Raw genomic sequence first — 24,727 nt, forward strand, 5'->3', positions numbered from 1 at the left:
CGACAAATATGAATAATCTTCTGCTGCTCCTTTAAAAAATAAAAATAAATAAATAAAATAAATATTTAAAAAGCTACTCTTAAAGGTTATTTTAGATTCAGTTACGCTGATTACCAAATAAGGAGTTCCGGGGAAAATGTCTGTTTTGGTTATGAGGGCGTGCGTTAAGCTTAACAGCCGGAAGTGATTTTGTGCACGAGCCAAGATGGCGGTTCCGAATGTGTGTGGAGTTGGCTAGCTATCAGGCGACTTCATGTGATTTCTTTCTTCGTTTTATTTTGCACGTATCAACAAGGATTCTCTCAAGAAGTGTTTAGAAATACTGGAGGAAACCTTTAACTCACGTGAGCTGCTAACATGTTTCCGCATTTAAAAAAGTATTTATGCTAGCTAGCAAGTTAAGATATTAGTCATTTGTCCTAACCGCAGAACGTTTTATTTTAATTCAGCGCAGTTAAAGTGTATATTTGTTTTGTATAAAGCACTAGTATTTTTAATTATTTATAAATATATGTTTAAAGTATATATATATAGAAATTCCCCGTTGTTGTTCATGTTTGTTTTGCCAAGTTATAGCTCGTAACGCTGCATTCATTACCGCGCATGCGTGTTAGCGTCATGTTGTTGTAGTAAGTGCGCATGCGCGGTGCCGTACTGTCACATTTAGCCTGCTTAGACTTAGCTAGCTACCCTGATAGTGTTAGTCGTTAACGTTAACCGACTTTAAAAAAAAAAAACGCAGATTTTTTCAAATTATTTATTTGTGAGAAGATAAAGAACTGATTTTATCCGTGTGATTTGTGCAGCGAATCGGTTGGATGATGACATGGCAAGTCTAGTTAGCAGGGTGGCTAACATGCTACCTTAGCTAGTTTACCTGTTCATCCATTAATCAGCAAATAATGATGATTTAATATGATCTAAAAAGGTAATATTAGTGACTGGTTATAATATAACGCCTATATAATGTAACTTTTTTTTAAAAAAGGTACTTTTCTGAAGTTTGTTTAGAGTTCTTTGTTTCAGTTTCACCCACTGTTTTGGAAATATTCAGGTGTTAGTGTTGGTTTTGACAAACTCTAGTTTCATACCAGTTTAGACTTAAAAAACAACAACCCAAGAACATTAAATATATTCCATTAAAAAAAACAACAATTTAAAAAGAAAACGTGAGTTGAATGTTTGTCTGGTTACATCCGGGTCTCTAACCTGCCCCGAAGCTGTCCTCATAATTTTATTTATTCACTATTTTTAAATGTATTGTTTTACTTTATTAAATGTAGGAAACAGATTTTATGAGTGAAATTATCTTATTTCGCTCTATGTAACTCTAGACAGAAATAATGGGTATGCCAAGTCACGTGACATGATGTCACCGATTTCCAGTGCCCGGTTTGTTTGATTGACAGGCTGTCAGAACGCATCACAGAGAGGAAAAACACTCACTCTGTCTGAAGAAGACAACCAATCACTCTTTGTGTGTGTGTGTGTAGCGATGGCAGGTCGCAGGGTGGAGTGTGTGTGGAAGAGACACGTGGCGCAGCAGCTGAAGCAGAGGGACCGTGTGCAGCGACAGGCCTTTGAGGAGATCATCCAGCAGTGTGAGTGACTGTAACACAGTTACACACTTTATTCACACACACACACACACACACACACACACACACTGAGTCTGTGTCTGTTTCTCTCTATCTGTCTCAGACTGACTGTCTGTCTGTCTATCGGAGTGTCTCTCTGTCTGAACTGAGTGACTGACTGTCTGTCTGTCTCCATGAGTGACACTCACTGACTCTCTTGTGCTGTCTCTCTCTCTCTCTCTCTCTCTCTCTCTCTGTGTAGATAACAGGTTGTTGGAGAAGTCAGACCTGCAGGCTGTGCTCTCAGAGCGACTGCAAACAGAGAAATATGAACTACAGAGCAGACATGACCTCAGGTCAGTGACCTCTGACCTCAGCGATATCCAGCAGTGTTTATGTGTAACATGTATGAAAGTTTATTTTGATAACAGTCTGTGTGTGTGTGCGCGCGAGCAGCCCGGGGGCCGAGTTGAGCCACTGTGACCTGCTGCAGCAGGAAATGTCTCGGATGCGCATCAAACACCAAGAGGAGCTCACCGAGCTGCACAAAAAACGCGGAGAGGTTAGCACACTACAACCAAACACACACACACTGCTAATCAGCGGGATTGGGGGGGGGGGCGAACCAGGCCAGACCCCACACACACACACACACACACACACACACACCATTAATGCTGTTCATCATAAGTATAGTGTTAAAGATGCATTAGTGTTTTCGCTTTACTGTTTTCAGCTGAGATGATGAGTAATGAGGCTCTGATGAACTGAAGTGTGTGTGTGTGTGTGTGTCTCTGTCTCCAGCTGGCCCAGAGTGTAATCGAGCTGAATAACCAGATTCAACAGAAAGACAAAGAGATACAGAACAACGAGGCCAAGTGAGTACCACATGACCCTGTTAGCGTTCTGTGTGTGTGTGTGTTCACTTTGATTTATTTTAGCTAGTTAATAAATAGTCATTGGTTTTCTAGTGGTCCTGGGATCTATCTCTCTGAGAGGTTCAGTTTCAGTCTGGGTCACGTTCCGTACTGAACGATGTGGAACAGTAATATGAGTAATACGCATGTGAGCGATGGCGCTCTGAAAAGTAGCACAAACCAGTCAGGACTCGCTGAGGTGGGATTTTGTCAGACCTGAAATGAAATGGTGTCTCCTCTGTCAATGCTCAACCCGAAAAACATCAGTTACAGCAGTAATCGGGTTATACACCACCACAAAGTTCACACTTAGAACCACACAAACGGGCAAAGCATCAGCTGGTGGAGGAGCTCCGACTCCCTGAACGCCCACCAAACTGCACATAATGCGACTTTCTTTATTTACCTTTTCCGAGCGAGACACTGCCACCCCCATTTTTAAAATTTATTTATTTATTTATTTTTGCGCTTGACTTATCACTGATTGTTTATTAAAGTTTCTTGACGTTGGAAATATTTTTTCAAAATGTATGTTTATTCCTGCAAATGAGGCTTCATTAAATTCACCGTGTCGACATTTGCATGCTTAACCAGGTAAATTCACCTCAAATCAAGATTTAAAATAAATAAATAAATAAAATGTTCCAGATTGTCCCCATGTCAGAGTTGTGTGAATGTCACTATTTCCAATAAACAGTGCGCAAAACTTCACGTTCAAATCCGTGTCCGTTTCCCGAGACATGGCGTTTTTTGTGGCCCTGAAGAGTGCCACAAGTCATTACTTTTGCTATTTATATGGGGTGTGAAATTTTCAGGGGTCGTCGTGGAAGACGTCTTTAATCGGTCTCTACAGGACTGAACAAGCAATATCAAGGGCCGAGACGCGTCACCGCGACACGTGTTCATTACTGTGAAAGACGATTTTGTGCGATCGCGATTTCGCCAACTGTGTTTGTTTTATTATTACGTTTTCTCCCGTTTGAATTGACGTGTAGAAATCCTATGAAACTACAAAGGCTTTCGGATTTGTGCGGTGTTATTTCACAGTGTATTATATATAAACGTTAAAAAGAGCAACATTTTTGTTCATTCATTTTTAAAAAATTTATGTTTATGGAATGTGTGTGTGTGTGTGTGTGTGTGTGTGTGTGTGTGTGTGTGTGTGTGTGTAGGATGTTGGAGTACCAGCAGCAGATCTCCCAGCTCGAAGGCGATTGCCGTGAGCTGCGCAACTGCTTGTCGGACCTGGAGCGAGCCAATCAGATGCTACGGGACGAGTACGACGCCTTACAGATCACGTTCAGCGCTCTGGAGGAGAAACTGCGCAAAACCACAGAGGACAATCAGGAGCTCGTCACACGCTGGATGGCCGAGAAGGCACAGGAGGCGAACCGGCTCAACGCGGAGAACGAGAAGGACTGCAGGTCAGTGCCACACACACGTTCACACTGCGAGCCTCAGTGTTCAAATCTGACTCGTATTATCTTCTTTACGTGTCTGTATTCGATTCTATAACAGAAGAGCATTGAAAAGCATGTGTAAAAAGTGTGAACGTGGGGTGTTTTGAAGGTGATCGCCTGTTTATTCATTCACTAATGAACATACCTGGCTGACGAAAGCAAGCAGGTCAGCAGTTACAGATGGGCCATCAGGACTCTTAATAGCTACATTGACTCTTAATAGCTGCAAGAGTCTAGTCATGTGACCTTTCAGACCTGCCGAGTTCAACAGTAAGAAATACACGTCCGTATTACATTTATATAAAAGATCGTGTGTTCTTCACTAGCCCAGTGTCAATGTGAACTTCAAAAGCAGAAATTTTATTTTTATTTACTTAGAATTTTTAAATTAAGATGTTCTAGGTTGTAATTTTTTTTTTTTTGATTAAAAATTTTTTTCAGTACATTTCAGATTTACATTAATGACCATGTTATAATACATTACAGTTTCTGTTTCACCAGCTCGTTCAGAGGGTACGGTGGATGCTCCACATAATCTAAACATAACAGTAATAATATAATGCAAATTTACAATTAAATTTCATTTAAAAAAAAAGTGATTTATAAAACCGCGAGCGAACTGGATTTCCGTCTATGTAAGGTAGTAAACGTTTATACAAGTCCGATCTTTGGTTTAAATGTTCTAATTTTATTGTGGCAGTTGCATACGGTGTTTTAGTGTCAAAAAAAGCTTTAGTCCTGCTCTCTGATTTATCTGTCTCAATGTTTTCATGGAGAGGTGTGAATTGTTTGCCTAGCAGGGAGGTCAAACTCCGCCCATTTCCCATCCCGCTGCTCACCAGCAGTTAAGCACACAGTCATGAAACTGCACACACAGAAAGCCACCAGTGTCCTGACTAATTTTATACCAGAACTGCATGATAATATAATTCATTTGTTTATACTAATTGAAAATGTCCGATAAGTCGTTTTTCCATTCCGTCGGCGGAATGAACGCGAGTGTCGGGGTTTATGGAGTTAAAAGCACTAATTATTTCTGTCTTTAAGCATCTGCATATTTTGTTTTTTTATTATTTAGTTTTAACACTTAGTGTTGAATATTAGTGTTAAATAATAATAACTATAAACTTAGTGTTAAGAAATAAGTTATTTGTTTAGTTTGAACACTTAAGATCGATAGTAAAAGTAGGTTAAAGTAGTTTTATTTTTATTGTTAACTGTAAAAATGGGAAATATTTAATGTGTTTAATCTGTTCAGCGCTTTAACATTTGTCATTGGCCTTTTATTTAATACTCACATGTTTCTTAATTTCACCTGCGGTTTGTTCAACTAATCATGGTGAATTATTTTGTTGTAGTTGATTTTATTTATTTAAAGATTCTGATGTTGATGTCAGTTTGTTCCATGCTGTATTTCACACTAAAAAACAAACAAAAAAAAGTTTCTCTTTTTAAAACACTTCACTTAAAACAGCACATCGCTAACACATGACATGTTTTTATTCAATTAAACTTTGGCAAATATAGTAAAGCATAAACATATCTGTTCTGTGCCATCGTTAGTATTTTAATGATGCTTTACTGTGTGTGTGTTCAGGCGCAGACAAGCGAAGCTGCAGAAAGAGTTGGCTGACGCCGCAAAAGAACCACTTCCTGTTGATATGTAAGTGTGTGTGTTTTTGGTTAATGTTTGTTTGTTTGTTTGTTTGTTTGCTGTATACCACACTGTGATCTGACTTGGATAGTAATCCTGTTCTCCGATTGGCTCAGGGATGATGACATTGAGGTGCTTTCAGAGGAGACGGGGAAAGGGACAGGAGAGACGTCTCCCAACCACCCAGTGCGCGGCACACCCAGGTATGCGCGCGCACACACACACACGCACACATGCGCGCGCACACACACACACACACACACAGCCAACTATTCACACTCCTGCTTTTCTGTTGTCTGACTCTATACGCGCTCTCTCTCTCTCTCTCTCTCTCTCGCTGTCTCTGTGTTGCTGTCTACCTGTCTCTCCATTTGTGTGTGTGTGTGTGTGTGTGTGTGTGGATCTGTGTCTTCTTGTCTGTCTGTTCACCACTCCTGGATTTTCTGTCTCTCTCTCTTTCGATCGTTGGTGGTCTACCCACATCTGCCGCTTAGCCTGTCTCTCTCACTGTCTGCCTTCTTATGCTTTCTCTGTCTCTTGCTTTCTCTATCTATCGCTATCTGTCTTTCTTTCTGTGTCTCTCCCTGTCTGTCTGCCCACCTCTCCTGGATTTTCTGTCCTATAATCCGTCTTAATCAATTCTCTCTCCCTGCTTTCTATTAGACTGTCTGTCTGCCTGACTGCTTCTCTCTCTCCCTGTCTCTGTGTATCTGCGTGCCTCTTCTGTTTTGGCACTCTACCTGTCTTTTCTTCCTTCTGTCAATGTCTCTCTCTCTCTCTCTCTCTCTCTCTCTCTCTCTCTCTCTCTCTCTCTCTGTGTGTGTCTGTCTTGCAGTGCCTCCTGATTTTTCCATCTCTCTTTTCCTGCAGTCACAGATATTAACCCTTCATTCACAATGAATGAACAGTCTGTCTGTCTCTCATTTCTTGTATATTCACGTTCTCAGTAGACGAGCGTCTCAGCTTCCTCCTGGTAACCTCCTAGATTCCATCACCAATATATTTGGGTAAGTGTGTGGGTGAGTGAGCATGAGAGATGGTGTACATTTGTGAGAAACATAAAAGATGGTGTGTGTTAGTGTGGTCAGGCGGCGGTCACTGAACTCGCACGGCTCACCCCCGGACATGGCGGAGACTCCCTCCGGTGTGTGCGCAGACGTCCGCGTCCCCTCCACTGCACTTCACTTGTTCGTGAGTCACTTTATCTCTAAATTTGTGCGAAAGGTCATCGCTGTATCTAAAACGGTGCCCAGTTTCCCAACAAAGTGTGACTGCATTGCATTGTGGGTAAATTCTCCCCACTTGTTTTGAAAGTTAGCCTATTGTAGCGCCGTATTACTAGAAGTCTTTACAAGGTCAATGATGAGTTGTAAAAGGTCTGAAGCTGAGAGCTCCTCCCCTTCAGCTCCTCAGGTCCTCCCAGCCCACCTGCTGCTGTTTCCCAGCATGCTCTAGTTCTGTGTGTTGGGGCTGCACAGTGGCTGATACTGAGAGACGTTCTGCTCAGTGTGTGTGTGCGAGAGAGAGAGACGGCATGACGCACGGAGTAGAAACGTCTGACAGAAACATTCACACCCTCACTTCATTATACACACACTTGTGCACATACACTTGCACGTACACACACTTTTGAGCACACACACAGGAGGGCGGAGCTTCAGGGGGTGAGCAGCTCATGATCTCCAGTTTTCAATCTGAGACCTTCGATCGGAAACGATGTAATGCGTGTAATATTAATTTAAAAATGAATTTAAATCAAATGAAAACCAAATGAATCAGTTGAGTTCATTGCCATGAATCAAAGTGAGTCGATTGGGATAACCGAATCAAATTAACAAATCAAATTAATGATCAGCGCTGAACAATGAGTCAAATCAATGAATCAGCATGAATCAAATTTTTGGCTAAGATGAACAGATCAGTATGAATCGATATGAATTGATTTAATTAATCAGTCTGAGTATAGTGCAGATGTGTTGGATGATTTTATGACTCAAATAAACATTTGTAAATAGTGGGAGCTGGTGTGTACAGTCTGTGAACAGCTGACTTTGATTCTAACAATCATTCTGTGTGTGTGTGTGCGCGTGCAGGATGCCCATGAAGGCGAGGTGAATGCAGTCAGGTTCAGTCCTGGCTCTCGTCAGTTCGCTACAGGAGGAATGGACCGACGTGTAAAACTTTGGGAGGTGATTGCAGGTACTGTACATGCTCGTTAACCTGATGAATGTAAAATGAGATGACTCCCCTAAACAATACCACCCACCACACACAAGCGAAAAATTCTGTGTGCGACAGTCAAACAAAGGGTGTGTTCTGAAAATCGGACCTTGATGTTAAAACTTATGGGTCGTGTTGTGAAGGTCAGGGATGAGTTCTGAATCCAATGGCTCCTCTGTTCCTCCCAGACCACCAGCATTCTCTAGGTGTGAGGCACTCCCCGCAATGTGTGTGTTAATGAGGGCGTAAGGAGTTTTAATGTTTGTGTGTGTAGGTCACTGTGAGTGTAAAGGCACTTTGATGGGCAGTAACGCTGGAATCACCAGCATCGAGTTCGACAGCACGGTGAGTAAATCATCACACATGCAGCGTGGTGTATTTTTCCACATACACCCACACAACCTGTACTTCAATCGGCTCAGATCTAAGGAATCTAAGGCTCTAAGAGATCTAAGAGATCTAAGGCTCAGATCTAAGGAACACAAAATTCTAAATGAATCACTGTAAAACAATTAATAAAATAAATATGATTAAGATCAAATGAATCAAAACAAGCTAATCATAGAACCAGAGGACTTGGTGTAACCAATGAGTTAATGAATCATGTAAAATAAATAAATAAAATGTGATGTAATGATCCGTAGTAATCAATGCGTCAAATGAATGTATCCATATCAATCAATATGGATCAAATAATTGACTCAAATGAGCAAATTTGTATAAATCAATTAAATGAATCGATATGAATGAAATGAACAAATCGCTGTGCATTTGAATCGTTAATGAGGAGTTAATGTAACTGATGAATTAATCGTGGGGGGGGACGTATCTGATTAATAATCAGCATAAATTAATACTAGTCAAATGAATGAATCGTTTGAATCATAGGGTGATTCAAATGAATCGATGGAATGATTTAATTAATTTGAATCTAAGTGTATTAAATGAACAGATCATCCTAGTTCATTCGATTCATGAATCAGAGGAGTTAATCAATGTGATTTGAATGGTCGGAATCAATCTGAATGAATCATGTAAGAGTGAATTTGATTAATGATCAGAATGGATTCAAAATGAGTCAAATGAACGAATCAAGCATGAACAAATGAATAAATTGGTATAAATTGGTCGTAATTAATCTGTACGAATTAACCGAACAGATCAAAAATAAACGTTAATTGAGTGAATGGATATGATTTGAACAGATTGATTTTGCTTGGTATGAATCAGAATGGTTTTAATAAGTGTGTGTCCTCCTCAGGGCTCTTACCTGTTGGCTGCGTCCAATGACTTTGCGAGCCGAATCTGGACAGTAGACGACTACAGACTGAGGGTGAGACACACACACACACACACACACACACACACACACACACACACGCACGCACGCACGCACGCACTCTGATCAAGAGATGCATCCTGAAGGTCAGTGATGTGATGTAAAAGGTCTGAAGCTCAGAACTCCACCCCTCCATTTCCTCAATTCCACCGAGCCACCTCAGCTGTGTTTTCCAGCATGCTCTAGGTATGTGTGTTGGGGTGCTTGGAGGCTGACATTGAAGAGTGCTCTGCTCAGAGTGTGTGTGTTTGTTAGAGATACCAGACACACACATGGCAGCAGTGTCCAACATGGAGGTGGAGACCTGAGCTACTGATCTCACCTTCATACTGAGACCTGCACAACCTGTGTGTGTTCGAGTGAGAGAGAGACAGAGACAGAGAGAGAGAGAGAGTGTGTGTGTGTGTGTGTGTGTGTGTGTGTGTGTGTGTGTGTGTGTGTGTGTGTGTGTGTGTGTGTAACCTGTGTATCTTTCTGTCTCCCCAGCACACGTTAACAGGTCACAGCGGGAAGGTTCTGTCTGCTCGCTTCCTGCTGGATAACGCTCGCGTTGTCTCGGGAAGCTACGACAGAACGCTCAAACTGTGGGATCTGCGAAGCAAAGTCTGTAAGAACACACTAGCTAACACTAACGCTAATGTCCACTAGTGAGTGCTAATGCACTTAATGCTAACACCAGCTATAATCCGTGCATTATGTAATCCAACGCTACGGCTAAGTGGATCTAAAGCTGGTCTCTGGTTCCGTCCCTCAGGTACGAAGACTGTGTTTGCGGGCTCCAGCTGTAACGATATAGTGTGCACGGAGCAGTGTGTGATGAGTGGCCATTTTGATAAGAAAGTACGCTTCTGGGACATTCGGTAGGTCGTGATGTCGCCATTTCGACAGAACCTTCCAGAACTGTATTTAGCGGTTGATGCTCAATGTAATTACACTGTTGCTAGGCAACAGGAAAATATGGACGTGGAGTATGAAGGCTGATGATTACTAAGGCAAACAGTTTAGTTAGTAACTGTTATGTCTTTCATAAGGACAACGTGAAGACCACTGGCACGAGTGTGTAATTACACTTTACAACATTATCCGCTAAGTGTGTGTGTGTGTGTGTGTGTGTGTTCTGTGACTTTCTACGTCTCGTTCTGTCTTTTTCTGTGAATGTGTCTGTAACCGTCTGTGTGACTGAATCTCTGTGTCTGTGTTCGTCGGTGTCTCTGTGCATTTCTGTGGACGTGTCTGTGAATCTGTGTGTCAGTGTGTGTACACATGTCTGTGTCTCTCTATGACGGTGTATGTTTCTCATGTATACCTATGGCTCCCTTTGACTATTTCTGTCCATCTCTGTCTGTGACTGATATTCGCTCTGTGTGTTTGTGTAGTGCTGAGAGTACAGTGTGCGAGTTGGAACTGTTGGGTCGGGTCACGTCGTTGGACCTGAATCACGACCGCACAGAGCTGCTCACCTGTTCCCGTGATGACCTCCTCAAAATCATCGACCTGCGCAACAACGCTGTGCGACAAACGTTCAGGTATTCACTCTCTCTCGCGCTCTCTCTCTCTCTCATGCTCTCGCGGTCATTCTCGCTTTGTTTCACTCTGTGTGTGTGTGTGTGTGTGTGTGTGTGTGTGTGTGTGTGTGTGTGTGTGTGTGTGTTTACAGTGCAGACCACTTCAAGTGTGGGTCAGACTTCACCAGAGTCACCTTCAGGTGAGTGTCATCAAGTCACTGGTAGTTGTCCAGATCTCTGTGCACTTGTCACTAGTGTGCACTTCCTAGCGAGTAAAACTCAAGAAGTAACATCCAAGGTTACTTAAATAACCTACTCACTGGTTGCTTTATTAGGAACACTGCTCATGCAATTGAGGACAAGGTAATGGAGCATAAATAAAAATAATCAAATAACCTTCTCTCTCTGTGGGTGTGTGTGGGTGTAGTCCTGATGGCAGTTACGTTGCGGGGGGTTCAGCAGATGGTGTTCTGTATGTGTGGAATGTTCTGACAGGGAAAGTGGAGATAAAACTCGACAAAGGGCACAGGTAACCACGTGCACACAAACTCTCTCTGTATTCCTTTCTATTACTTACTATTTGTTTGAACTCCAAAAGCACAATGAATTTGAATTAACTCTCTCTCGTGTGTGTCTGTGTGTGTGTCTGTGTGTGTGTGTGTCTGTGTGTGTGTGTGTGTCTGTGTGTGTGTGTGTGTCTGTGTGTGTGTGTGTGTCTGTGTGTGTGTGTGTCTGTGTGTGTGTGTGTCTGTGTGTGTGTCTGTGTGTGTGTGTCTGTGTGTGTGTGTGTCTGTGTGTGTGTGTGTCTGTGTGTGTGTGTGTCTGTGTGTGTGTGTGTCTGTGTGTGTGTGTGTCTGTGTGTGTGTGTGTCTGTGTGTGTGTGTGTCTGTGTGTGTGTCTGTCTGTGTGTGTGTCTGTCTGTGTGTGTGTCTGTCTGTGTGTGTCTGTCTGTGTGTGTCTGTCTGTGTGTGTCTGTCTGTGTGTGTCTGTCTGTGTGTGTCTGTCTGTGTGTGTCTGTCTGTGTGTGTCTGTCTGTCTGTGTGTGTCTGTGTGTGTGTGTCTGTCTGTGTGTGTGTGTCTGTCTGTGTGTGTGTGTCTGTCTGTGTGTGTGTGTCTGTCTGTGTGTGTGTGTCTGTGTGTGTGTGTGTCTGTGTGTGTGTCTGTCTGTGTGTGTGTGTGTGTGTGTGTGTGTGTGTCTGTGTGTGTGTCTGTGTGTGTGTGTGTGTCTGTGTGTGTGTGTGTCTGTGTGTGTCTGTGTGTTGCACAGCTCCTCCATTAACGCAGTGTCCTGGTCTCCATCTGGTTCCTACGTGCTCAGTGTGGAGAAGAGCAGCAAAGCCGTGCTCTGGTCTGACATGTGATTGGTCCAGCTCTGCCATGCTCTGATTGGTTCACTCACAGCCTGATCTGATTGGTTCAGCTCTGCTTCACCTTGCTCTGTTCGGCTCAGCTCCAGCCTACAGGAGGACCCCACTTTTTACCTAGTACTCGTACAACATTTCCCAGGACGCAGTGTGTCCGCGAGGCGTGGCCATCTGTACAGAAGGATCCAACTTGCCCAATAGAATGATTTTATTTTCCTGTCTCTTCTCTCTCCCACTCATTCTCATGCACACAATTTCTGATGGAAATGAGTAATGTGTGTGTGTGTGTGTGTGTGTGTGTGTGTGTGTGTGTGTGTGTTAATCAAGTGTCTCTTAACAGCAATTAATAATGTCATGCCTTTTTAAAAGGCTTCACTTACTGTCTCCCTGACCACTTCTGGTCTGTACTCACTCTACCCTTGGCAATGTGGGAAAGGATTGTGTGTGTGTGTGTGTGTGTGTGTGTGTGTGTGTGTGTGTGTGGATTTGGTTATTATTATTATTTTCTGTAGATCACTTCTTCCATCGCACAAATGCAGCTCTGCGACGTTTCGTACTGTCAGATTAGCAGCTGCATAGCGAGTCTTCATGCTAGCTGAGCAGAGATGTTTTCCAAAACCCTGTTTGTGATTTTTCTAAACGTGTTTTGGAATCAACGTTCGCTCGTGCCCCAGCATCCACACGCTGTCAAAGCTCCAAACTGCTATTTAAATTTGCCAAACTGTCTTTAGTGTCTCCGACTTGCTCGGAATGACACGTTAAACTAGCAAAGCTAGCATTAGCCGACTGTCCCACCGACTAGCTCAAGGTATCGTTCACGCACTAATCCGATATCGGTGCTTACAGCGCCTGCTGTAATTGTTTGTTTGGTTTTTTTCCCCCGAAAAATAATTAAAAAAAAAATAACAAACACATTCTTTAATGTTTACAAAAGTGTGCATCATAAGCAACACACACACACAGACAGAGCTGAATTATGTTAAATGTGATGTCTTGCTGAAATGGGGCGGGGTATGATGTAGAGATGATTGACGGAAGAATGAGCTGAACCCTGCAGCCAACGCTAAGGTCGTGATTATAGATACGCCATCTAATTCCACCTTCTCTCTTCTTGACAAAGCCAAACACTGCAGCCAACGCTAATAATACACTGCATTATTTATATATATATATACATACACACACACACATACACACGCACATATATATGATGTGCTGTTGTCCCCATGTGTTTAATGGGGTGAGTGACAGACACACACACACACACACACGGTTTAATACTTGTACACAGAGCTTCAACATTTTGGAATGGGTGTGGCTTATGATGAAGTAACCTGCAAATAAAGTGCACTTTTTTTAAAATTTAGCCCCAGCAGATCTGTGGAAGAAACACACGCACACTTACGCAGAGAGAGAGAGAGAGAGCACATGCCTCCTGGACACTCTCTTTACGGTTCTATCATCCTCTGAGCCAAAGCATCTCACTGGCTCTTTCAATTAAAACGGACATAACTTAAATATAGCACTTTGTTGAGGGTGGGGCTCAGGATGACCCTTTAATCCCATTGGCTAATGAGCTGTGTAATGTATGTATGTACGTAATGTGTGTGTCTGTGTACGAGACACTGTATGTTTACACGCAATGAAACATGTAACATGATCGATCTGCCTCCTGTCGTTTATTTATCGTGTACGTGTAAAGATACGAAAGGATATCGGAGTGGAGAAAGGATGGACACCTAGAACTTCTTGGAAGGAAACGTGAGTTTCGGTGGAGAAACCCGTTACCCTTTGTGACCCAGGTTGGAACTGGGTTGCACGTCAGCCACGATGATGAGTCTGTCCGCCTACCCTCGGCACGTCTGGAGGTTCCTCTGATGATAAAATACGCCAGGCTGGTAGAGGAGATGAGGAAGCCGTATGGGAAGTGCTTGACGGACTTCCACGACAAACAATAGCGTTTGAGATGTTCCAAATCTAAACGAACGACGAGCAAGAGATTTTGGTGAAACCCTCTGAGGAGACGTGTACACATTCTCCTCTCTTTTAAAAATGAATAAAATCCAACTAATTTGTTTCAATCAACGGGCGGTTGGAAAAACTTAGACGTATCGTGTATTTCCGAAGACCTACTAATCAGCTACTACAGTCGAACAAGACCCGGACTTACGCGGTTCTGGAGCGGACGTAATTGAATGATTCTGTAATTAAAACGTATCTTTAAAACCTTTTTGTATTTTGAAACACTTTTTTTAGACCGGTACGCAAAGCTCTGAACCACCAATTTTGAGTTCAGAGGTACACTGGATAATCCATACTGTATTCACAGTACGCTCCTACTGATCCCCGGATTATACGGGTCCTAGTTCGGGTTTAGTAAATATATTCTTGCTCGCCCTCACTGATTGATACAGAGCCTACGTCTGCTTTCTCGGTTCTCCACAAATAAAAAAAAAAAAACCCTACAGTGATCAGGTCTTCCTTTATATTATTTGATTTTTGACCGGCTTCCTCAATAGACCCCTGTTCCAGGCGTAAAAGGGGGTCAGTACTTCCTCTAGAGGATCCTGTCGACACTGGAGAAATGTCAGTGGCAAGATCAGAACGCTCCGTATAAAGGGGTTCTGAAGACCTCTAGTCTTTTTAGTTAGGACGTTCGCGTTGAGTGACACGCGTCCCGGTAATCGATCCTAGACTGCGCTCCTGCACGATCACACGCTTCATACACGTGTGCGTGAGATTATCCCGAGGTGACACAACTCCTAATAACGTGTGTAATCTCTGCTTAGATGAGCGCTCAGATTGCTGACTTTGACAACGTGGGTTTATAGTGCAGACGGACGTAGTCTGGAGACGTCTACGCTACACGTCTGCGTTCCTGTGTTCGTGTCATAACACTACACTACATTTCTGTACTGTTAGTAGAACAGCACTCTGTATGGCGTAAATCTTAAACAGTGTAGGTTCATTATTTTGTTATTATTGTGTTTATGAAACATTGTTGATCACGTGTGTGTGTGTGTGTGTGTGAGAAATGAGGGAATCCTGCTGACTTCGACATTGTGCACTAGTCCAATGAGAGCACCGTAAAGGCGGAGCCTCTCCCTCAGACACGCGTTACAAATACAGCCTCACGCAGCGCCCACCTTCACACGCACCCGTCTACACGTCTGCTTTTCACACCCATACGCAGGTGAGATTCTTTCTCTCTTCCTTCTCGCACTGACTGTGTTCAATAATTCAGTCATTGTAAATATATTTATGAGCCAGAATCGCACTATTAGGCTACAGTGTACTACGTTTAAACATAAACATATGAGATGCTTTGTATTATTATTATTATTATTATTATTATTAAGTCGTTAAAAAAGGTAGTTTTATACTTTGTAGTTAATTTATTCAATAATAATAATAAAAAAAAATCATGTTTTTTTTTAATCTCCTAGGACTTTAAGTGATGATAAGAACGAATTTGCTTTGCAGGGGTTCCACAGCGTTAAATGAAACTATAACTGGACACTCATTGGCAAAATTGCTGTGATATTGCTTACTATATACATATACATACTTACTATATACTATATACTGTATTAAATCATATTTATATATAGAATTTATATATATGTATACGTAGAGAGAGAGGGAGAGAGAGTTTATCTCAATGTTGGTTAGTTTGTCAGTGTACAGAAGAGAGATAATGTACTGAACTCTTATTTTTTTGGTCTGAATTGAACCCCATTATAATGCTATTACGATGATGATGATGATGTCGGGATTAGGATTAAGAAGCACACTGCTGAGGAGGAGGAAACTGATAAGAGTCTCTTGCTCAATCTCCTGAGCTGAAGAATAAAACTATTCAACAACTATATATACAACTATTGTTTAAGCCAATCAGGAGGACACAAAAGTGTCTCGTTATTAAGTTTTAAAGCATCTGCTTTTTCTTGGCGACATCAAACGAAATGACGGCTTCATTTAGTGAAGCGCACGTACCTCGTGTGTTGTGAACTATTTTCCTCCCCTTCCTGATTAAATTCAAAAGAGCACATTCATTTATATACGTATTCAGAGTATACACTTGTGTGTGTGTGTGTGTGTTAAAGCGTGTAATTTGTGTTGTTTTCTCTTTAGGTCACATCATGAGTCCAAAGCACGTCATTTATAAGAAACTGTCACGTGACAAATCTGTAAGACTCTCTTTCCGTACTGTTCAGCTGTTAAACACACTGTACTTATACTTATAACAACAAATTGTGTGTGTGTGTGTGTGTTTGTGTGACGCTAGGTGGGCATCTACATGGGCAGGCGGGACTTTGTGGATCACTGTGACTTCGTCGATCCTGTTGGTAAGTCCACTCGTCCATCACGGATCTGGCGAGAGACGGCTTGAAATCCAAAAGACCTAAACAATTTTTTTTTTTTAAAGACCAAAAGGCCCTAAAGGGTAAGGATGAAAGAGTACGGCACACCGAAGGCTAAGAGTGAATTACTTGAATTGCAATAAATAGTTTCGCAGTGATGTTTGTTGGGAAACGAGACCATTTTTCCAGGCCGTACTCCTGTTTAACGTACGTGAACCGGAGACGGCTTTGCGCGAGTGCGCATTGCGATGACGCGTCTCCACCCAGATCTGCGGAAAATCTGCAGTGATTCTGACAAATCGCAAGCTCCTGCGAATATTACGGCGTTTCCTCAAATTCATTTCTGCGATCGCAGAATCTTGGAAGGACTGCCTAAAGGCTTAGGGATGTTGGTGTCTCGTATAATTTCGTCCGTAGTCTTTGGGGCATGTTAGTTTTTTTGAGCCAAAGCAGTAGTGCCCTAAAGGCTAATGCTGACTGATGATCACTGCCTTTATTTTGTCTGTCGTTTAGTCATTGCTCATGATTTTTCTCGATCTAAACCCCTGGATTTGTGTGTTTTGTGTGTCTCAGATGGTGTCGTGCTGCTCGATCTGCAGCAAGTGAAAGGAAAGAAAGGTGAGAGAACATTGCTGTTGTTATTTAAACGAGGCTTCAGCAACTCGGTCGGTTAGCTAGTTTGATAAGTAGTCATGGCATTAAAACAGTCTTTTTTCACAAAGACTCTCAGACAGATGTACTTTCATGCAACAGTATTTGACCAGTAAAAGGTGATGAAATTTGGGCAGATACTGAACGGTACCCACTAGAGGGCACTGATGATGTTAAGCGTATCGTGTTTGTTATAGAACACCGGATGAACAAATTAACATTGTCTTTCCCACTGATGGTGTGTGTGTGTGTGTGTGTGTGTGTCTGTGTGTGTGGGCACGGGGCAGTGTATGTCATGTTGTCATGTACGTTCCGTTATGGCCGTGATGACACGGACGTACTGGGCTGGGCGTTTCGGAGAGATATCTACGTTTGCACGAGGCAGGTGTATCCCCCGCTGCAGGACCGGGAGCGCAGCATCCACACCAAACTTCAAGAGAGGCTGCTGCGTAAACTGGGAAACGACGCCCACCCCTTCTTCTTTGAGGTAACAGCGAGGGGCTCAAATCCAAAAACCTCAAATCGGTTTCTGAAATAAATTCCGGTTCAGATTAAATGCAAATACCTGTTAGATTTCTAAAGGTGATGCATAAAGAAATAAGTGCCCTAAAGGCCATGGGAGAAGTGCGCTAAACGCTAACGGTGGAAGACTATCGACTAAAGAACTAAGAGCTGAGGACGAAGACATGAGCACTGAAAGGGCAGTGGAGAAACTGCTCTAAAGGCAAAGGGCAAGTAATTAGGTTATGAGGACGGCTTATAGGCACCTGCCCTAAAGGCCAACGCTGAAAAAACAAGGGATTTAAATGCCAACAGTGAAGGACTAAGCAACTTAATGAGCACACAAGTGTAAAAAGGCTAATGGTGAAGGAATAAAGTCTAAGGACAAAGGTGTAACGAAGAAAATACCCTAAAGGTAAAGGTTCTGAAGACTAAGCATTTATCTGTGTTAGACTTTAACACTGGAAAAACTAAGTGATTTAAATGCGAACACTGAAGGACTAAGCACCCTAATGTCCAAGAGTAAGAAGGTTAAGTAAAGTAAACTAAAGGCTATCAGTGAAGGACTATGTGCCCAAAAGTATAATATTAAAGGACTGAAGTCTAAGGACAATGGTGTAATGGACAAAATGCCCTTAAACCCAAACTACTGAGGTTCTGAAGATTAAGCATTTGTGTGCCCCAAAGGCCAACAATGAAGCACCAAGTGCCCTAAAGGCTAACAGCGACGGACATTCAAGGCTAAAGCCGAGTTGTGTTCTCTGTGTTGTGTGTTGCAGTTTCCTGATAACCTGCCGTGCTCCGTGGCTCTGCAGCCGGCACCCACTGACGAGGGCAAGGTAACCATGACGACTGTCACAACAACAATACGCACACACCCCCGTCAATCACTGTAACACCAACACACCCAACCCCCTGCAACAACACGTTATCAGTCCTCGCAGTAACACGACGACACACACTCGCTCCTAATCTCCACAACACCACACCAACAGTGAGAACGCACAACCGAATTATAACACACACACCTGAGCACTTTAGAATTCATCAACAAAACAGTACAATAACACACAACTAATCTGCACAACAGTAACGTGTGTGTGTGTGTGTGTGTGTGTGTGTGTGTGTGTGTGTAGCGTTGTATGGTGGAGTTTGAGGTGACGGCTTTCTGTGGTGAGAATCAGGATGAGAAAGCTCAGAAGAGGTAACCATCTGATGTTCCCTACCATAAAAACAATCATATTCTGATCACTTCTATACGACCTTCCATAATCTCTCTCTCCCTTTCTCTCTCTCTATCTCTTTCTCTATCTCTCTCATCCCTCATCTCTCTCTCTCTCTCCCTCTCCCTCTCTGTAGGAGCTCAGTGCGGTTAGCTATAAGGAAGGTGCAGTACGCTCCTGATAAAGGCGCCGCTCCTCCATCGAACGAGACGACCTGTGAGTTTATGATGTCAGACAAACCGCTGCATGTGCGCGTCGCTCTGGAGAAAGAGGTGGGACTTCATGCTTAGCGACTATGCTAACTTGTGCTAATCATTGTGCAGATGTTGCTACGGCTACACACCGTCTAGATTATTCTGTCAAATGTTCTTTTAAAATGTATTTTGACGATCTAAGAAAACATAACCAACAATTCAGACAATCTGTTAAACCATCATGTTTCTCTCTCTCTCTCACCACCTATCTATCTATCTATCTGTCTATCTATCTGTCTATCTATCTATCTATCTATCTGTCTATCTATCTATCTATCTATCTGTCTATCTATCTATCTATCTGTCTATGTATCTATCTATCTATCTATCTGTCTATCTATCTATCTATCTATCTGTCTATCTATCTGTCTATGTATGTATCTATCTATCTATCAATCTATCTGTCTATCTATCTATCTATCTATCAATCTATCTGTCTATCTATCTATCTATCTATCTATCTATCTGTCTATCTATCTGTCTATCTATCTATCTATCTATCTATCTGTCTATCTATCTGTCTATGTATGTATCTATCTATCTATCAATCTATCTGTCTATCTATCTATCTATCAATCTATCTGTCTATCTATCTATCTATCTGTCTATCTATCTATCTATCTATCTATCTATCTATCTATCTGTATATCTATCTATCTATCTGTCTATCTATCTATCTATCTATCTATCTATCTATCTATCTATCTATCTATCTATCTATCTATCTGTATATCTATCTATCTATCTGTCTATCTATCTATCTATCTGTCTATCTATCAATCTATCTGTCTATCTATCTATCTATCTATCTATCTGTCTATCTATCTATCTATCTATCTATCTGTCTATCTATCTATCTGTCTATCTGTCTGTCTATCTATCTATCTTACTCTTTCTCTGTGTCTCTCTATATTACTCTTTCTATTTTTCTCTATCTATTGATATATCGATTTATCTATCTTTGTTTCTCTCTCTCTCTCTCTCTCTCTCTCTCTCTCTCTCTCTCTCTCTCAGACTTATTATCATGGTGAACCCATCAATGTCAGTGTGGACATTGATAACAGCTCCAGCAAGGACATGAAGAACCTCACAGTTTCAGGTAACACACACACACACACACACACACACACACACACACACACACACACACACACACACACACACACACACACACACACACCTGTTTATTTACATTGTCCATCTGTCTCTCTGTCTGTCTCACCCACAGTTGAGCAGGTGACTAATGTGGTGCTCTACTCCAATGATAAATACATAAAATCTGTAGCCTGTGAGGAAACCACGTAAGACACATGCGCGCACACACACACACACACACACACACACACACACACACACATGCCAATCTATTCATAACATCACTGAATGACATCACTGCTGATGTTGCCGTAGAGACATGGTGCCATCTGGAACCAGCCTGAAGAAAGTGTACACTCTATACCCCTTACTGAAGAACAGCCGTGAGAGGCGGGGCTTAGCACTGGATGGGAAGCTGAAGCACGAGGACACCAACCTGGCCTCCTCTAGCATGTGAGAGCACAGCACACTCCGCCATCCTTCAGGGCACTGTAGTGTGGGAAGGAATAAGAGCCTGAAGAAGTAAATTTTAAGCCTAATGAGAGAGAGCATAACGGGTAGAGGACACAGACTAAGCACCTTAAGACTGAATGGACAGAGTGCATGAAGGCTAACCATAGAGGACTAAAGGCCCTAAAGGCTAAGAGGCAAAAAAGATTAAGGATCCTAAAGGACTCAGGGCACTAAAGGCAAAGGTTTAAGCTTTTTATACTCTATGGTCCCTAAAGACAAATAGGGCTCTAAATGGTATGGGTGGAAGACCAAGTGCCCTAAAGGTCTGAGATCCTAAAGGCTAGAGGCAAAAGTGTAAGCGATCTATATGCTTGGTCTGTAATGTCTAACAGCAAAGTTCAAAGGGCCCTAACTACTAGGGGTGAAAGATTAAGGACAGAGGGCCCTAAAGGCAAAGATGTAAGCATTATACCGTGGTCCGTAATATTTAAGAACAGTGCTTTAAGGGTTGTAATGGCTAAGTCTTAAGGGCCCTAAAGGCTAAGGGTGAAGATGTAAGCATTCTGTATGCTGTGGTCCCTAAAGGCGAAGCTCTAACAGCCTTAAATACTAAGGGTGAAAGACTGAGGATCCTAAAGACTAAGGGCAAAGATGTGAGCATTCCATCCATGCTGTGTGTGTGTGTGTGTGTGTGTGTGTATGCAGAGTGAAGGCGGAAGTGTTGAAGGAGATTCTGGGGATACTGGTGTCCTACAGAGTGGTGGTCAGGGGCACTGCAGCTGGGTGAGTGTGTGCGAGTGTGTGAGAGAGTGTGTGTATTACAATTTTATAGAGTTTATTATAGATGATCAAGAACTATGTAAAATAAATGTTCTGGTTTGGGTTTTACAGCATGATCGGCTCGAGGTATGGACAGATTTTATTTGACAAAATTATAATTGAAATATTCTTAAAATAAATGATCACCTTCGTACTGTAGGTAACTGAAGTGCGTGCGTGCGTGCGTGCGTGTGTGTGTTTAGTGAGATTGCTGTGGAGGTTCCGTTTCTGCTCATGCATCCTAAACCTGAGGAAGGTGAGCTAATCAGATATATTTATGCTACGTTAGCCTAATGTTTTGTTTTTTTTCTAGAATGAAAAACGGGGAAAATATGTAAAGCAATTTTCCTACATTACCCACAATGCCGTCCATCTGCCTGCTGCTAGTCGTGCAGCTTCCAAATCTTCAGCTTTCATGCTAATACCACAGTCTACGCCGCCGCTCTCATCGCCTCACAGATTGCCAACTAGCCGAGCCGAATCTCTGCCGTGACTGTGCTCTGAAACTTTGAGTCTGACGTTCACGCTACTTCTACGCCGCATTTCTCATAATATAACGTTAAACAGCTTTCGTTTTTAGGTGCTAACGGCAAAACCCCAGCGACCTCCTATTTAAACACCGTTGTAACTGCGCTAGCGAGTGCGTAGCGCTACAACACCACCGCTAACTTAGTGCCCAAATGTCACCCTATAAGCTTTCAAAATAAACATTTTAACATGTTCAGAGGGGACTTTATCTTAAATGGAATAACGGGAAGGTCCCGGTCCATCCTAGAAAAGGAAAATTGCTCGTTGTTATTCTTCCTGCTAACTGTTACCTGGGAAATGCTAACAGAATGGTTAGCAAAAGAATTCAAACAAGAACATCTGATAGTTTAAAAGAAATATTATCTATTTAGCTTTCCTTTTAAACGATCAGATGTTCTTGTTTGAATTCTTTTGCTAACCATTCTGTTAGCATTTCCCCTTTAGCTGTTATTCCTGCTACGTTCTCTGTATGTAGCATTAGGTGTTCCGTTTTAGCAGTTTAGACTGAAATGAATACAATATAATGATCTTTTTTTATGACTGAAGTCTTTTTGTTGATGTTGTTGTCCCCCCTTTCTATTTCTTCTCTGGGATTTAACAGCTAAAGAAAGGTGAGCATTTCTCAGTGTAAATAAATAAATAAATGAATGAATGAATGAATGAATGAATGAATTCATTTAAAAGCTAGCAACTACTAGCATGACTGATTCATATCACTTCAACACTAGCCGGCTAGCTTACATGAGCTAACATGACTCCTGACAGGATTTTGAAGTTATAACACAAGTAAACAATTAATGTTTGCTTGATAATAAGTGAAAATTGTTATCGATGCTACAGCAGCAGCAGTTAGCATAGCCCTGCAGTTAGCAGTGATGCTAACGTCCAGCTTTCATTCACATCACAAGCCTGTGCTATGTTTCAGTGAGCAAAACGTACAGTAGTTAACTAGTTAACTCAGTTTCCAGGGGCATTATGAGGGAGATTCCACGATTGGGGGTTCATTTTGTGCTCCACTGATATTACATTTACTTACAAAACTAACTATGTTTAAAATGTCTCTCATGTCTTTTTTCCCCTCCATTTTCAATGATATTGTGTTGTAGTGCTGAGGAAGTCACGTGCCCAGTACACATTTACCAAACTTAAGTTAAATAAAATAAAATTTTATTTGAATGCCCCTAATGCCCTCAAGCACGTATTAGCGTAGATGCTAGTTAAGCACATTTGTTGCTAATTCTGTGCCAAAAACTCAAAACCTGTTGCTCATTTAAAGGTGAAATTCGGTCTTCTAGCAAGAAATAAGATTAAGAAAGAAGTGTGCTAAGTAGCACACCAGTTAGGGAACCGTGTATGTAATGGCCTGTATAAGTTAATCCATTTAATCCAGTTAAATCCTGACATTACGGTGAATGGTACAGTTACACTATACCACTGTAGATGTCAGTGCAGCATCATTAACGTTTTCCTTTGTGTGTGTGTGTGTGTGTGTGTAGTGAGAACATGGACATGGTGTTTGAGGACTTTAAGCGGTCGTATCTCAAAGGCGTGGTCGGTGACGACGACGAATCCGCCGAGGACTCGTGAGACTCCGGTCATCTCTTCTAGCCGGATTACAGTATATACAGTGTTTATTACGGTGTTAGAGATTATTATCGTCTAGCGTGAACGTGTATTAGGTGGATGAAGGGGTAACGGCACTACTGATCTGTGTTTACTCGGCGTCTGACTAGCAATGTGTTGGTAAATCATCAATAAAGATTAGTGTGTGACTGAAGCTGGACACACACACACACGCACAATTCTTTTCTTTCATTCTTTTCCCTACGACTTTCAGACGCAAGTAGTTCACATTGTTACGTTCTACTAAAAATATAGTGTACGTATCGGTACGTATTAGGTGTGTTTGTGTGAGTTTTACACAACTAAAACAAAAAATCTATTCGCAAAGCTTTCCATACAAACAAAATGGTGGTAAGAAAGATCATTTTAAAAGTATATATACACAGTATAAAATGTATATTATTCTAATATTAATGTATATTGCAACATATTAAGTTTCCTCTGTGTGTGTGTGTGTGTGTGTGTGTGTGTATATATATATATATATATATATATATATATATATTTATATATATATATATATATGTATATATATATATATTTATATATATATATATATGTATATATATATATATATATATATATATATGTATATATATATATATATATGTATATATATATATATATATATATATATATGTATATATATATATATATATGTATATATATATATATATATGTATATATATATATATATATATATGTATATATATATATATATATATATATGTATATATATATATATATATATATGTATATATATATATATATATATATGTATATATATGTATATATATATATATATATATATATATATATATGTATATATATATATATATATATGTATATATATATATATATATATGTATATATATATATGTATATGTATGTATGTATGTATGTATGTATATAATGTGCTCTCTAATACGTTATTTCTATAGTAACAGCTCACAAGTATCAATAACAATAAGGTTGGATACTGTTAGTTTAATATTATATAATAAATATATGAAATGGATATTTATAATAAATTGAACAGGATTAAAATTAGGAGATCTAGGTTTAACATATGCACACACATCATCTCACAAATGCTCAGGACTATAGACACACACACACACACACACACACACGGAGTGATGCTGTGATACACTCTTATCTCTACACTGATTTAACAAAG

The 24,727-nt window shown here is 41.2% G+C and overlaps 2 protein-coding genes and 1 non-coding gene across 8 annotated transcripts; all 3 read left to right on the forward strand.

Annotated features, from left to right (window-relative positions):
- The first annotated feature begins 177 nt into the window (after window positions 1–177).
- Window positions 178–13,696, forward strand: atg16l1 (ATG16 autophagy related 16-like 1 (S. cerevisiae)). Of its 4 annotated transcripts, none has more exons than XM_017490544.3 (19): window positions 178–344; window positions 1,494–1,601; window positions 1,840–1,933; window positions 2,034–2,139; window positions 2,382–2,455; window positions 3,667–3,918; window positions 5,552–5,617; window positions 5,725–5,811; window positions 6,556–6,615; window positions 6,688–6,799; window positions 7,702–7,807; window positions 8,103–8,173; window positions 9,090–9,161; window positions 9,654–9,774; window positions 9,922–10,027; window positions 10,544–10,693; window positions 10,825–10,872; window positions 11,100–11,201; window positions 11,940–13,696. In XM_017490544.3, the coding sequence occupies exons 2-19, from the start codon at window positions 1,496–1,498 to the stop codon at window positions 12,031–12,033; spliced, it is 1,827 nt and encodes a 608-aa protein (XP_017346033.1). In that variant the 5' UTR covers window positions 178–344; window positions 1,494–1,495; the 3' UTR covers window positions 12,034–13,696. The 4 variants fall into 4 exon arrangements, with proteins under 4 accessions (XP_017346033.1, XP_017346036.1, XP_017346035.1 ...); XM_017490547.3 differs by having other exon boundaries at window positions 6,697–6,799; XM_017490546.3 differs by having other exon boundaries at window positions 6,559–6,615.
- On the forward strand, window positions 6,963–7,310 carry LOC124629125 (small Cajal body-specific RNA 6). The gene has a single exon (XR_006984009.1). It is a non-coding gene; the product is annotated as a small Cajal body-specific RNA 6 (non-coding RNA).
- A 139-nt stretch (window positions 13,697–13,835) lies between the features above and the next one.
- On the forward strand, window positions 13,836–23,897 carry LOC108277715 (S-arrestin). 3 transcript variants are annotated; one of them, XM_053687135.1, is made up of 16 exons: window positions 13,836–15,229; window positions 16,171–16,226; window positions 16,325–16,385; window positions 16,974–17,018; window positions 17,339–17,538; window positions 18,332–18,391; window positions 18,689–18,756; window positions 18,912–19,047; window positions 20,044–20,128; window positions 20,258–20,330; window positions 20,440–20,577; window positions 21,283–21,360; window positions 21,469–21,483; window positions 21,600–21,652; window positions 22,526–22,535; window positions 23,421–23,897. In XM_053687135.1, the coding sequence occupies exons 2-16, from the start codon at window positions 16,179–16,181 to the stop codon at window positions 23,509–23,511; spliced, it is 1,161 nt and encodes a 386-aa protein (XP_053543110.1). In that variant the 5' UTR covers window positions 13,836–15,229; window positions 16,171–16,178; the 3' UTR covers window positions 23,512–23,897. The 3 variants fall into 3 exon arrangements, with proteins under 3 accessions (XP_053543110.1, XP_053543108.1, XP_053543109.1); XM_053687133.1 differs by lacking the exon at window positions 22,526–22,535 and having other exon boundaries at window positions 23,421–23,890; XM_053687134.1 differs by lacking the exons at window positions 21,469–21,483; window positions 21,600–21,652; window positions 22,526–22,535 and having other exon boundaries at window positions 23,421–23,896.
- Window positions 23,898–24,727: the final 830 nt, after the last annotated feature.

Source organism: Ictalurus punctatus, chromosome 17 (genome assembly GCF_001660625.3).
Source record: "Ictalurus punctatus breed USDA103 chromosome 17, Coco_2.0, whole genome shotgun sequence".
NCBI classification, from domain to species: Eukaryota; Metazoa; Chordata; class Actinopteri; order Siluriformes; family Ictaluridae; genus Ictalurus; species Ictalurus punctatus.

Coding starts and splice junctions, on each gene's coding strand:
- atg16l1 (XM_017490544.3), top strand. CDS start 1,496: ATGGCAGGTCGCAGGGTGGAGTGTGTGTGGAAGAGACACGTGGCGCAG. Junction 2,140..2,381: donor TGCACAAAAAACGCGGAGAG/GTTAGCACACTA, acceptor CTCTGTCTCCAG/CTGGCCCAGAGTGTAATCGA. Junction 10,694..10,824: donor GCTGTGCGACAAACGTTCAG/GTATTCACTCTC, acceptor GTGTGTTTACAG/TGCAGACCACTTCAAGTGTG.
- LOC108277715 (XM_053687133.1), top strand. CDS start 16,179: ATGAGTCCAAAGCACGTCATTTATAAGAAACTGTCACGTGACAAATCT. Junction 20,129..20,257: donor GAAGAACCTCACAGTTTCAG/GTAACACACACA, acceptor TCTCACCCACAG/TTGAGCAGGTGACTAATGTG. Junction 20,331..20,439: donor GTAGCCTGTGAGGAAACCAC/GTAAGACACATG, acceptor ATGTTGCCGTAG/AGACATGGTGCCATCTGGAA.